The sequence below is a fragment of the Cryptomeria japonica genome, chromosome 8, assembly GCF_030272615.1.
Source record: "Cryptomeria japonica chromosome 8, Sugi_1.0, whole genome shotgun sequence".
In the NCBI taxonomy this organism is placed as follows: domain Eukaryota; kingdom Viridiplantae; phylum Streptophyta; class Pinopsida; order Cupressales; family Cupressaceae; genus Cryptomeria; species Cryptomeria japonica.
In genome coordinates, this window is record NC_081412.1 from 245,935,840 (window position 1) to 245,950,680 (window position 14,841).

At 38.3% G+C, this 14,841-nt stretch overlaps 1 protein-coding gene across 4 annotated transcripts in view; it reads right to left on the bottom strand.

Moving 5' to 3' along the window:
• Positions 1–14,176, bottom strand: part of LOC131049948 (uncharacterized) — a 68,517-nt gene extending 54,341 nt beyond the window's left edge. For 2 of the 4 annotated variants that reach the window (XM_057984055.2, XM_057984054.2), the window contains exons 1-2: positions 13,789–14,176; positions 10,679–10,761 (exon numbers count right to left, since the gene is read on the bottom strand). In XM_057984055.2, coding sequence (XP_057840038.2) covers positions 10,679–10,761; positions 13,789–13,969 — 264 coding nt within the window. In that variant the 5' untranslated portion in view covers positions 13,970–14,176. Of the gene's footprint in view, positions 1–10,678; positions 10,762–11,421; positions 11,510–13,788 lie in introns of all 4 variants that reach the window. The other 2 variants (XM_057984057.2, XM_057984056.2) reach the window with 2 other exon arrangements.
• Positions 14,177–14,841: the final 665 nt, after the last annotated feature.

Genomic DNA, 14,841 nt, shown 5'->3' on the forward strand with positions numbered 1-14,841 from the left:
TATGTCCATTCAAGTGAATAAGTGCTGATGTTATTGTCTCCTCATTGATGAGTTAAGGTCAGATTGTAATGTATTTTTATAAACTTTGTAACAGACGATTTATTGCCCGAATGTAACATGTTTCAGTCATCTCAATGGATGGTATCTGTTCATTATTTTTATTCACAAATATTATATAATGATTATTGCATTGTAAACCCATCAAATTAAAGCAAATAAATCTGCAAACAAAACTCTTTCACTGTCACATGCATGGAAACTGTTTGACAAAATTGTTCAGAGGGATAAAGGTGCAAACTTGGTTGAAAAATTAGGTGAAAATTGCCAAGGGTCTTTACATGGAATCCATAACATATTTGGAATGGACTCATGTTTCAGTCATCTCAATGGATGGTATCTGTTCATTATTTTTATTCATGAATATTATATAATGATTATTGCATTGTAAACCCATCAAATTAAAGCATATAAATCTGCAAACAAAACTCTTTCACTGTCACATGCATGGAAACTGTTTGACAAAATTGTTCAGAGGGATAAAGGTGCAAACTTGGTTGAAAAATTGGGTGAAAATTGCTAAGGGTCTTGTTGACGTGTATTTTGTACACAATCATACACAGAATAAAATACCGACAGGCATCTTATCCTCTCTTGAGAAAATAGTCTCTAACTGCTGAAGATCTGCAAAAAGGATCAGTTAGATGGACTCCAAGGTTCTTTTAGTGGGGTCTCCACGTGTGGACAAGCTTTTTAGTGGTATGATGTGATTTGCTGTTTCCTTCAAGGCTTCTTACGGATTCAATGGTTCGAAGATTTCACTAATCTAAAAGGAACTTTCAAAAAATGGAAAAAGGACAGGGTTTAAGTAAGTCTAATCTAGTCTAACCCTATGAACGACTTAGCATGAATGAGATTTGGCAAGACTCAACCAATTTCAATTTTGCCATAAGATAACAACTCAACTGAAATTAGTGCGATCTTCTAAGGTAATAATGGTGTTCAATGCATCAAAGACCAAGGACACTACTACGAAGGTACATATCCTAGATGCGAAAATGCTTGAAGGTTAAGGACTCAAAGTGTTTTCCAGTCGACCACGCAAGGCGTTCCTACAATCAGCAAGAAGCTAGTGGTTTGGATTGCGAATCCTACCAAATATCAAATCTCACACTTAGTCTTTCAAATTAACAAACTACTTTGATTGAGCGTGATTCAAGTACATCCAACAACCATGAAGATAACTCAAGAAACTTGCAACAAAACACCATAACTTCAATATTTTATTGATTTCCAAGTCATCATATACAACAATTGCTTGAACTTCTCTCTTCAAGACTCAATCTTGCTACAAAATAAAATTGCTTACACTTCTAATCTCTCTATTTCACTATTTTTCTATTCTTCTCTTACTCTATTACATCTATATTTTTTTAAATGAAATGAAAAATGGGGGTATAAATAGCATCCCCAGTTACAATGAAAGGTCCAGATTGAAAGTAAATCAATGGACAAGATCGTGACACCTAAACCCTAATTAGGGTTTGTTACAAATGACCTCCTTTTTACTGAACAACATTAAATACATAGCCAAATATTAAATTTGGCACAAAAATCTAGGAGGTATCAACCAATGAGAAATAAGATGTCATGTCATCTGTAACAACCTTTCATCTAGAATCTTATTCCCTTTCCAATTCTCTTTCTTAGCATATGTAATGAATTTTGCCACGATTCCTTCGATTTCTGTGCTTGGAATCTCGGGAAGATTCTTGATACTCTCTTCTAAGTGGATAACCTGATCAAATGCATCTAGAAGAGCTGCGTCCCAAGTAGGTTCAAGTTCCTTTGTTCTATCAATCAGGAGCATGGTGGCATACATCTGATCATACTGCTCATCTGTAACATCTGCGTCCTTGCGAAAGATGATCGTGATTCTATCCTCAAACTCTTGTAAATCCACATCTGTCTCGACCTCGATCCTTCTGCCAAGAATGGTACGAAGTACCTCAAATACTCTGTCCTGGATCGGATTGATCACCTCCTCAACTTGACCACATCTAACACTGATGTCCTCAAAGAGAACACTCTTTATATGGAGTAAGGTTGACCACTGAAACAAACTGTGAGAATCACCTTCCAAGATCCTCTCTTGTGCTAAAATTCTTCTGGATGTGTGTCTTATAACTTTCAAGACAGGAATGACAACGTCCTTGGTATGGGCAAATGCAGCTACTGTTGCCATCAATCTGTGGATTATCTCAAGAACTTGGATAGCCTGATGGGTGATCTTCGACATCCTTGTAACAAACTCAATGGCCACCGTGTGAGATCTATCCATCCAACCACATGTACGCTGGACCAGGTTCCTGAATCTTTCTGCCTCATTGATTGATTGAAGGGGCAATGCCTGCAATGGTGATCTAACTGGATCCTGTCGTCCCAAAGGTTCATTGATGTGACTGAAATATGTCCTCCATGCACCGACCTCTCTCTCAAGCTTTCTATTCTTTTCTACTTCTTCTCTAAGCTTGTCCTTCAATGCCTCAAATGTGTCGGTGGCATCATCTAGAGTCTGCTCTGCTGTGGATGGTCCCAACTCAATAGTCTGTATATGATAGTCTTCTGCTAGGATCTCACCCTCATATTTGTCTGCCGCCGGTGTAGCTATCTGCAGTTTTCTAGATCCAGTCTCATCTCGAATCATCTTGGACATTTTTGTAGCCTTCTTCTTCTCTGTTGTCATATGTGAACGTCCAACAAGGCTCTCTAGATCAATTGCACTGTCCTCGTCCTCAATTACGATCACCTTAGTCAATCTTTCCTTCAACCAATCTGGGATATTTGATCTTGTCTCTTGAACTTGAATTTCTTTGTGTACTACTTCTTCTTGTCTGGGAGGAGATGTTACTTCGTTATCATTATCTAAATCATAGTCTTGGAGGGATCCATCGGATGAAACATGCTGTGCCTGTTCTTCCTCCTGTCTGTCATTCTGTACCATCGATTCCATGGACTCTTCCACTCGAACTGTTCTATCCTCTGGTCTGGAAGAAGTACCTGGTGTTTGATCTTTGCCGGCACCTAGCTTTTTCTTGGAAGGCTCTTTCTTTTCTGATCTTTCCTTTCTCTTTGATCCTCTCGGATGGAGATTGCCCTCACTAGCACATCGAAGGTTACCTTCTCCTGAATTCCTAGGATTAGGATTGCCTTCACTAACACTGGCTCCACCCTCGGCTGGCTTTTCTTCCAAAGTAAAAGACATAGCTATGCCTTGTTCTCTCAACTTCTGATGCTGAACGTCTACCCATCTGCGAGTACAAGACAAGACTGGTGCCATCAAATCATCTAAATCCACGGCCTCGGGCTCATTCCAATTCAAACTTATTGTTTTGCTTTCTCTATCATATGAAGATTGGATGTGCCTGCCGTTGTCCTGAGCTTGGTCGGCCACTCTGTAAATCTTACATTTCCTGATGAAATCCAAAGGCAATCTAGAATGTATCTTTCGTTTCACTTCGAGATCATCTAGGAGGTTCATCATAAAATCTTCAATCTGGTACTCATGTCTAAATCTTCTACCGACCGTCTCCTCTAAATGTCCATGAGGGTCAAAACTATTCCTCCAAGCAAAAGATGAAAAAGGGTACAAGGCTAACTCCCTCTCTGCGTCATCCATGGCTGAGACATTGGGACATACCTCAACTGAATTACCCAAAATAATAGGTACCTGAACTCCATTCTGATGTCTGTGTCTAAATGCCTTCACATATGCTGCCAATTGCCTTGTTACTTCAAGTAACACAATTCTATCTGTAGGGTACCTCGGCAACATGTATGGTGGTAAAGGACATCCATACACTCTAATGTAAGTGAACTTGGGAAACTGAATGAACCAAGCACCGTACCTCTTGATTAACTCCTGGGCATCCTGAGATAATCTGTTGTGAATCCCTCCTTGCAACGTCCTGGTGATGTTCATCGTGAAAGTATCATTGATTAACTTGTAGTTCTTCCCTGGTGGATGATGCAAGTAGGTATAGGATTCACAAACTCTGACCTCGCCGGGTCCTCTTCCAATCACTCCTCTGTGAGGTAGTCCTGCGTACTCAACGCTCCTGATTAAGGCATAGATGACATATGAACTCATGTGGAAGGACTTAGTAGCCCTGAGTCTTCTCAACTGTACGTCTAAGCAATGGCTAATTATCCTAGCCCAATGTATTGTACCCTTTCCTTGAACAATCACCTGGATGAAATAAAACATCCATTTCTCAAAATAGAAGGCATGAGGTGCTCCTGTAACTCTGTTGAGCATGGTAATCAAATCTCTGTACTCCTCTTGGAAATCAATCCGGTGTGGTGTGTTCGGTACTTTGCTCAGACGGGGACGACTCTTGAGTAGCCAGTTCTTGTTGATTATGCTTAGACAAGCATCTGGATCATCATCGTACACTGATCTGGCTCCTTCAATGCTCTTGTATATCATGTCCCTGTGCTCTGGAAGATGGAAGGCTTCACTTATGGCCTCCTCTGAAAGGTACGCCAAAGTGTTTCCCTCATTGGACACAATTGTCCTGGACTGTGGATTGTAATGACGGGCACACTCGATCATCAACTCGTGGCACTAAATAGCTGGAGGAAAACCGGCCGCCTTAATGATGCCACTCTCTATTATTCTCCGGGCGACAGGTGATGGCTTGCCGATGTAAGGGACCTCTCGGAACTTCTTCGTGCTAAAATTTCCCAAGTTTGTATCTCCAACGTTGCTCCACTTGGACACGATCTTGGTCTCCACTTCTTCGGTCTTCTGATCTTCTTTCATGAGAGCCGAGCGACTGGTGGATGCTCCCGCCTTTGGGGTCGCCATACCTACACAACATTTCATTATAAGAAATAGATTTTGCAATAAATAACGTAGATAAGAGAGATAGATTTTAGGAAACCTCATGATAAGTCCCTAGAGTTATCATTTCCTAAAATACAACGATTGAGCTAAAAGATTTAAAATTCAAAATTTGAAATATGACGATGAATGAATAAAACAATAATAATTAAATCGCCATACCTCGATATAGAGCTAACTCTAGAATGCAAAAACAAAATTTGCCTAGGCAAAATTGAGGTATAAAGATAATCTTCAATATGATCCCCTCAAATTTGATTTCGCCACCTCTGGAGAGAATGTGATCTTCAAACTCGCACAAATAGATCTCCAAGTCTTTAGCAAATTCGCCTTAGGCGTGGTCTTGGATGGATCTTCAAGGCAATTCGCACCTCTTCAAACACACTTCGCACGCCTCACACCACCTTGGGAATGTCTTCGCCACCTTGGATAAATGAAACTCGCACTATATTCGCCTCTTGTCAACTCGCATGAAGGAAGGTAAAATAATGATGTAGAAAATGATAATTCTACCCCCCTTATATAGCGTTTGCATCCTTTACCCCTTAGGCCGACTTAATAAAAATAAAACCATTTTTAAATGATTTGCAATGACATAACAAGGCCGACCTCCATATATGAGCGCTCATATTGATTTTTTATTAATTAAATAATTAACTATTAATGCCTTGCGTTTTTAAATTGCAAATTTCGATTTTTAAATAAGGCAAAAATAATTAATAAATGTTAACGCCATATTAAATGCCAATAAAAAATGGATTTTCAATTTTTTAAATTGATTTAGCATTTAAAGAAAATTTGAATTGTTTAATTTGGCGCCAAAAATATGAAAATAAAGGGACGTACCTCATCGCTCTGGTCCCTTGAAGAGGGACAGGAGCGATCCATGATTTTGGTCTAGATTCTTGCGTTTTCAACGTTCAACTCCTTCATTCCCATGTCCCAAATCGATCATCTGGTGGTCCTTCGAATTTGATTTCCTTTCTTATGCGAGCGAATGCATTACATGACCATTATCGCCCTGGTCCCTTGGAGAGGGACAGGAGCGATCCTAAGTTCTTTGCTTGAAACTCTCCATTTTGGTACGATCCTTTCCTTGTATTATCTTCCAGATGCCATTTAGAACCTTGTGCGTCCTTGTCTTAACGTGATTTTCAAAAATATCATGTGTTCTATCTAACATCGCCCTTGTCCCTTGGAGAGGGACAGGAGCGATCTCCATGTCTTCATGTTCATCTTGTATCTTTGACCTTCGAACTATCATTGCTTGTGTCCTTTGCGCTTGTTTCCATTTGCTTTCATTATGTGTTTGGATGTATTAAAGGGACCATCGCCCTTGTCCCTTGGAGAGGGACAGGAGCGATCCATTATTTCTCCTTGATCTTGGCGACTTTTAAACTTCGATCCTCTTTGCAATGTCCTCCAAATGTCGTCCTTCGCACTTCCTAACCTCGCTTCGCTTTGACCTTTGAAGGAACGTGAGTGTTTTGATAGTATCGCCTTGGTCCTTGTCCAAAGGACAGGAGCGATGGGAGACTTTTACCTCGATTAGCAATGTTTGGACGTTTAAAACTCTTGCAAATTATCTTCAAACGATGTCCTGGAGCATATGTAACCTCGTGTATCTTTGTCTTTACGTAAATCTTGCATGGATTAATCTAATATATCAATATCGCTCTAGTCCCTTCCTGAGGGACAGGAGCGAAGTTCATCATAATATGCTTGTTCTTGTTTGTACCAACTTGCAATCAACTTCGTTGCGTGGAATGATGTCCTTTCGACCCTCTTGGTAACTTGAAACTTGTTTGCCTTTTGAAATTTACGCCATTATGTAGATATCGCTCTGGTCCCTTGGAGAGGGACAAGAGCGATCTAGGTCTTTAGAGTGCAAATCCTTCCATGTGATGACCTTTGCAACGTTGCGCTTGATGGAAATGCCTTGAAATGTCCTCGCCAAACCTTCGTCCTGACTTGGATCGGCCTTGAACCTTGGAGGGACGACCTTGAACTTTGGAGGGACGTATCATCACCATTGTATCGCCCTGGTCCCTTGAAGAGGGACAGGAGCGATCCTTCCCTTGTGGCTTTCATCTCACTTTGCCATGCTCTAAGTTTATATTCAACGGATTCGTCCTTCTTCCCTCTATCCGCCCATGCCTTGACATTGTTTGTAATTTTGCAAAAAAGGCAATTATATCAAAAATCGCTCTGGTCCCTTCCTGAGGGGCAGGAGCGAACTAGGCATTTAACACTGGTATGGACGTCCCAAAAATCTTCAATTTATATTCAATGTACTCATCTCATGTTTTCCCTTGTTTTTGAACATAAACTTGTCCCGACCCTTGTCTGGATTTTGCAAAATGAAGGAAATCGCTCTGGTCCCTGGGAGAGGGACGAGAGCTACAAGGTACCTCGCCCTGGTCCCTTGGAGAGGGACAGGAGCGATTTAGTCAATATAGGTCATTTTCCTTCGTTTTTGCATCTCAAATTATATTCATTTGGCAAAGTATCTTCCTTCGGACGTTCTCAAATCATCAAGTTATCAAAATCTTGCAAGGACAAGGTGAAATTTGAATTGTAGCTCCGGTCCTTCACTGAGGGACAGGAGCGATTTTCCTCCTGGAGGCATTTCTGTGCTCACGAAAATCTTCAATTTATATTCAATGGAAAGGTCTCGTCGTTCTCCATCACTTCAAACGTAAACTTTATCTGGACTCTGCAAGGACAATGAGATATTTGGAAATGAGCTCCCGTCCTTCACTGAGGGACAGGAGCGATTTTGCTCCTACAGGCCAAAATAACAAGATTTTTCACATTTTAACACTTCACGAGGCGAAAACAAATCAATTCCAATGCCTAGGATCAAAATTCAAAAAAGTCAAAATTTGGTCAAAATATTCAATCAGACAAAAATTCACATTGACGGTCAACACTTAGACAAGTTTAAGCTCTGCATGAACATTCCAATTGAAAATTAGACCATTTTGGCGAAATCATTGCATTCAAAATTTGCATTCTAGAAAAGAAAGCTCAAAAGCTCTCAAAAAAGACTGGATTTTGGCTTGAAAAGGCAAAATTTAAAACCCTAAGGCTTAGCCCTAAATCCAGACAACTAACTGACTAACAAAACCCTAAAAACGAAAGCGAAAACAAGCGAAAAACAAGCAAAAAAAAGAGGGGGTCCCCATTTGCGATGGGGCGATGTGTGAAATGGTCACAACAGGTCTTTACATGGAATCCATTACATATTTAAAAATTTAAAATGGACTCTGGCCTACAGACCTATGAATAGCCTTGCTGTGCACATGTTGAATGCAGGCTAAGTTGTCGTCCAAAGTGTGGGGATAAGCACTATTGTACATCCATAGTAATTGAAGTAGGTGAGATTGACCAACGTAATTTGCACATCAATGTGAAGATGAATATTGTTGATCTATCTAGGTGAGAATCTAACGTTTCACACAAAGTTTTCTAGAAAAGTATCTCAATCATATATGATTAAGAGAGGAACCCCAAAGTGTATCCAAATGTGTCAAAAGATTAAATTGTTTGTCTCAAGTTCATTTATTGTCTTCTTGCATGCAACCATGAATGCCGTCACAAGTAATTATTAATTGTAAAGAACATGGATTTGTGTTGACGATTTGTCATCACAAGCCAAATAAAAAATACATGTTAATAGATTCCTATGCATTAAATGAAACTAGAAGACATGCATGCATATCCAATTTGCAATTCTTTGGCTCGGTTACTGTACAAGGAACATAAGACTTGATGTGGTCCCCTATGTCTTTGTGCATATACAGCCAATAAAAGTGTTGTTAAAGTGAGGTCAATGTTTGGTTGATTCCAAGGTGTTCGAAAGGAATGCATACGTGTCCAAGCATGTACAAAAAAGCTTGTCTTGAAAAAAGAATTCTTTTGTCCTATTGTCCTTGAAAAAGAAAGATGTGGTTAGGTGCAAATTCTCAATTTGTAGAGTACTATAAAGCCCAATCCACAATGTTCTACAGCCAAGTATCAAGCACAATTAATAGTGAGGTGACTAAAGGTTAACTCAAGTAGTCAGCTATTTTGTTATCTTTACCCTTCTTATGATTAATTGCCAGATCAAACTACCAAAACTCTATCATCCACTTTATATTCCTCATTTTATCCAGCTTACATTGCATATGAAGAAACTAAATAGGTTTATGATCAAATTCAATGATGATCTCTTTGCCTAGGAGATAGTGTCACCATTGCTGCACAAATTGTAGCAATCATAGAACTCCTCATAGATAGAGTACATTCACACAATGTCAATGAATGTTACTAAATGGTTTTAAAAAGGATGTCCATGCTGAGTGAAGTAAAGCATCAAGTGTGAAACTAGATGCATTAGTCTCAACTTCAAAAGGTTAACTTAAGTTGGGTATTGTCAGAATGGGTGTAAAGCAAAGTCTAGCATTTAATTCTTCAATGCCTGAAATCGCACAAGTGTCCATTAAAATGATGGCTTAGCTCACATAACTTGATTTAATGGCCAAGAAACCTGCAAAAATCCCAATACAAACTGTAAACGGAAATTTACAAGTGTGAGACAATTTGACATTTATGTGTGACTATAAGGACATTCTTAATCTTTTATGAATCTAAGATTTTCATAGTCCATAAGAGTAAGTAAAAAGCTTCCAGTAAAACTGTGTAAGTTTATTTTCACCGACATTTCACATCACACTCTGTGATTCATCATTAGGATAAAAATAATATGAAGATTGAATGACTAGTCCTATAATTAGTGAGAGATGCCTCTAGGAACATAGATCCCAAAGGAAATATCCATGAAAACAACCAAAAGGATGTGGGTCACCATAAAAAGAGGGAGATCAAAATAAAATTGTACTAGCTAATGAGAAAAGTGGAGAAGCCAAGGATAAGTTAACAAAACAACTGTTTAGACCTTAATGTGAGGTTGGTAAACTCACGGGTAAAACAAGGATTTCCCACACGTACCAACTATTCATGTAACAAAACATTCATATATCAAAGCATAAGTAACAATAACAAACAGCTATACCAGAAGAATGATATCTTTATTGAATTCTCAAGAATATGTCAGTACAATACCATCCTTGCCGAGGTTCCATCCGAATCATATATAGACTCGACAGTTGGCCAAGTTGCCAACCGTCACTAACTACCAACTACCCCACGGGAACCTCTCAGCGACTCAACATAACCAAACATAAACACCATACCGACTTCAAACTAACATGTGTTATTGACCCCTAACAACAACCATGAGAATACAATGGTAATAATAGTAATAGTAATAAATAATGATTCAAAAGCAAAGTTAATTATAAAAATACTAAAATCATAAAATAAAAGAAAAATGAAAAATGAAAAATCACAAGGCAATTTAATAAACAGAGAAAGGATGGAATTGACACCAAAAGAAAAAAGAAATAGAGGAAGGATGAGAAAAAGAGTTGTTGGGGAAAACAAAACAAGACGAGAAAAGCACCCAAAACACATATACAAGATAAGAGGTAGCTGGAGACGCAAGGTTTGAACTCAAAAGTTCCACAAAAAGGACAGCACAAAGGAAGAGTGCAAGTAAGATAAAAATAATACCAAAGAGTCAGAAGATAGAAGAAAGAGGTGAGAGGTAAGAGTGAAAGGCCAAAGAAATCTGCTAACAAGAACATAAGAGTTGGGCTCTCATGTTGCATATATTGTCAATATATCTGATGAACAACTCAAGTGAATAGCAAGAAAATTCAAAATAACCTCCATAGTTCTGTTGTTAATGAAATGAGCTTGAGGGTGTTGTTTGAACTGCTGACTTTTCTCTATGACTGCACATTTGACCCCTGCCCATCAGCACCAACAACCCCCATCAGTTTTCATAACCTCTATGTGTTCATTAGATCCAACAATAATATTAAGAAACAAGTTTAAATGACTACATATATGCAAGTCAATCAGAGGTAAGGCCTCTGGTTAAAAAAAAAGTATTAAGACATGCTAGGACTAGAATTAGAAATTAATCAACCCAAACACAAGCAGCTGTGTTGTAGCTGTTACAGAATATGAGGTTAGACTCAATGCAATATTTGCAGAACTTTTGAATAAGAATTCTGAATTTTCCAGGCAACTTATAAGAGGACTAACCCCTACCATACAAAGTTGAAGACCCTTGTCCCTTATGCTTTTACAATTAAATTACACATCTCTCTGAAGCTTAGTAGCAAGAAACCTGATCTGAAAAACGAGGCTTACTTTTCACCCCTTCTAGCATATAAATTATATTACACATCCATCCAATTATAATTGCAAGAAACCGGACCTTGAGGCTGAGGCTCGTGTTTCATAATTCTACCACTGAAGTAGATTTTAAAAATTAAAAACAAAAAACAGAGCATACTTAAGGCTTATCCGTGTTATTATAGCGGATTATACTCATGACAAGCTTAATCAAATTAAAAATATCTTCCATCAAATTCTAACAAATGTCATCTAAAATTATTTACTTTACATTTGTTGCCCTCTCAATGTTGGATTGCCTCCATATTGACCGAAGTTAGTCGATGACCATATGCTAAAAAGCATCTCCCACACCTTCACGAGTCATCTCAAGACAATTATGTTGGATGAGAATCGAGTCTTAGCAACATATTAGAAATTAAAAATTAAAAACAAAAACCAAGGCATACTTCATTTTTTTATAATAAATTACTGAAGGCAAGCGTAAAATTTTAAGTTTGCATTATTTCAAGTACTTTCAATGGCTTCAATTATGAGAATGATCTAAAAAGTCCTAAGATGTGATGGTTTGTAATGAACATTTGGATATTTTTGACCTTAGTATAGACTTGTTTGATCCAATCTATTTTTCTATCCAACTTTTGTAGCATGAGGTTGAGTGACTAGACGGCACAAGGTGTCCAAAATACATGTGAAAACCCAACATACCAGCTGATACCAGCTGCTTTGCAGTTATTTGTATTATCAATTATGACTTGAACAGCACTTTGAAGACCCATTTTCTGAATGCATTATATAAGGATGTTAGCAATAAACTATGCATCCTTCACTTGCCCTTCACAACCCACAACTTTCAAAAACATTGTCGATTTAGGGCACACTACAATGACATCGATCAATGACTGATTTTTTACATCCTTCCATCCATTGAAAACAACAGCACCCTTATCTATTTTCATAAATTCCTAATTGAAGGCAATGAAGTTTCTATATTTTTTAGCTCTTTTGATAATAAGGTGTTGCATACCTTCTCATAACCTGGGCCCATGTACCCTTGGGCCTCATTTGCTTTTTTCACTATATATTGCCAACATAATGATTGAACAATATTGGACATACCATTTGTATAGAAGCATCTTGCAATGGTTTGATTGGCAATCTCTCAAGTCAATTTAAAATGTCCTCTCTAATAGTCCCCTCATTCTCTTCACATTAGTGAGCTCTTCTTCGTTCCTACCTAAAAATGGGTGGCTCTCTAAATCTCTACAAAATCAAGGGTGACATTGTGGGCCGGAAAAGCAAGGGAACTCCATGGTTCCCATCCTCTCCTCAAAGGATGCCCTATTCTAAGGACAACTCTTGCATCTACTTCCCCCTACTATCTACTCAATTATGTTATCTTATGAGGTGGCATATCTAAACATATGTCCCACCACCTAGAATCTATTGTATCATTGCTACATACCTTCACAAAGGTGAACTTGGATCGATTTGGAAGGGAGTTGGCCAATGGAGCTAGAACTGACTACCATTATAATCCTAAAACAAGTTTGGAAAGAAACATTTTGATTGAACAGCACATTCAAGAATTTGAAAAATGAAATTATGAAACAATTTATGGACCAATAATTTGTAGATTTTTAGATTTTGTAGTCTATTTTCTCTAGATTTCGTGACTTCTTAGTTCGCCCTAGATTTCCTGGAGTTTTTCTTACATAAATATCAGTCTATTTACCCTAGATTTTGAGTAAACCCTTGTCCCAGTCACAGTGTGAGCAAATTAACATCTAAGTCATCAATTGTTTTGTGGTTGCTGAGTTGTCCCTGTTGGCTGCATGCTCCTTTCATTGTTCATTGTTTGCTCCTGCTGCAACTACAACACATGAAATGGTGATTTTTCTTTGTTGCAACTCCGACAAGTGAAATGTTTTTTCTTTGTTGCTGCAAGCCTACAGATGAAACGCATAATAATATGGTAGTTATTGTGTTTGGCGACATTCGTTTAGGGTTTTGCAGATCAAGAAAGTCAAAAAGATGACTCAAAAAATTTCACCCAACACTGGATTCCGTTTGGAAATGGCTTGGAATCGCCACATTGATCCCAAATTCGTCCAGTTACAGGCTGCATCTTTTCATATGACTCTCCTCCCGTTATATTTTGAATTGTTTATTTGTAAAATGAACACCCAAATCCGCTCCTTGCCCGATTCCACCTGATTCTAGTACAACTCCTGCCCAGAAATGCTGCATTTTCCAACCGATCAGCGACAGAGATAAAAATCAATAGTAACTACATTTATACTGTAATTCTAATGACATCCCATCGCCATATTAGTACCTGTTGCCCCATGTGTGGACCATAATAACCATTCTAAATATCATATTTGATCACATATGAACTGTTTACTTAGAAAATATCCAGAGTTTTGTTTGATCGTCTTACGCCTGTGGCGTCTATTCTAAGTTTAACAACCAAACGTATGTGCAAAGCATTTAGGGAACCGTTTTCATTTAGGGTATAAAAGTGGTCTTCACAACTTGATGCCCAAGAGTTCGATTGCGTAAAGTCGCACTACTTGCAGGAAGAAATTCAAAATGAACGAGAGGAACATGGAAGGAGCAAAGTGTTATACCTAATTTAGTGAGCAGAAGAGAAAGAACAAGGCCAACGGGGCCTGCTCCCACAATCAGCACAGGCACATGTTCTTCCGCACTTGCCAAGCTCATCCCACGAGATATTCCTCTGTAAATTTTCCTTCGCCCTTGTAAAACGTAAAAGAGAGGCAAACGTGCACTGCCTACCAGCCACGCCATCAATTTTAGTCTGCAAAAATCCTTTCGGTGTTCGTGTAATAATATGGCCAACCAAATTTCAGATTGTAGCAATTGAACGAAATGTATCGTAGAATGAAATTACATTATTGAATAAATGAGAAAGATTTGAATGTATGTCTGCGAGACCAATTGGAGCCTATGGATTCAGAGCTGTAGCCATCATAGTCTTTGTGGCTAATTTCGCTTGTAGTTAATTTCGCGCATTCACATATCTTAAATAGTATATGGGATTTTGAATTTTGAATTTTTTTTTGGTTGTTTTCATGTCACTTAACTGCTTAAACTTATTCATCTGGTTTTTGGGTAGTAACGATCTGATTTATATGGGTCGTTATGCGTCGAAAGGTCAAAAAGTGGTCATTTCAAAGTGTTGCGTGATACTTGACCTTTTTTGCATCAATAACGACACACGAAAAAGCCAATATCCATTTATAAAATACCTAAAAACTAATATGTTTTTCACCTTTTTATAAAATTAAATTAACCTAAATATTTTATGTTATGCATATTATTAAAAATATGTTTAATATTATAAAGTTTAAAATGGGTGGTCGAAAAAATTGTTGACCACCCATAATTGTCTTCCCACGTATGCATTATGGGCCCACGTGGCACGAACTACCGCTATCTACGTTGCCCTAAAAACTTAGTGAAATGAAGATTTTTTGGGGCATTTTCTACGTTCGTCGTCATTTCTCCTTTGCAACCATTTCTTGGCTTCCTCTGTAACCATTTTGACGGCTCTTCTGCGCTCCCAGGTAACGATCGCGCTCTTCCTCCATGCATATTGGATGTCCAATGATGGTTTTGCTCCTTCGTAGTTGCATTATGCTTTGCCTATTGATGATTTC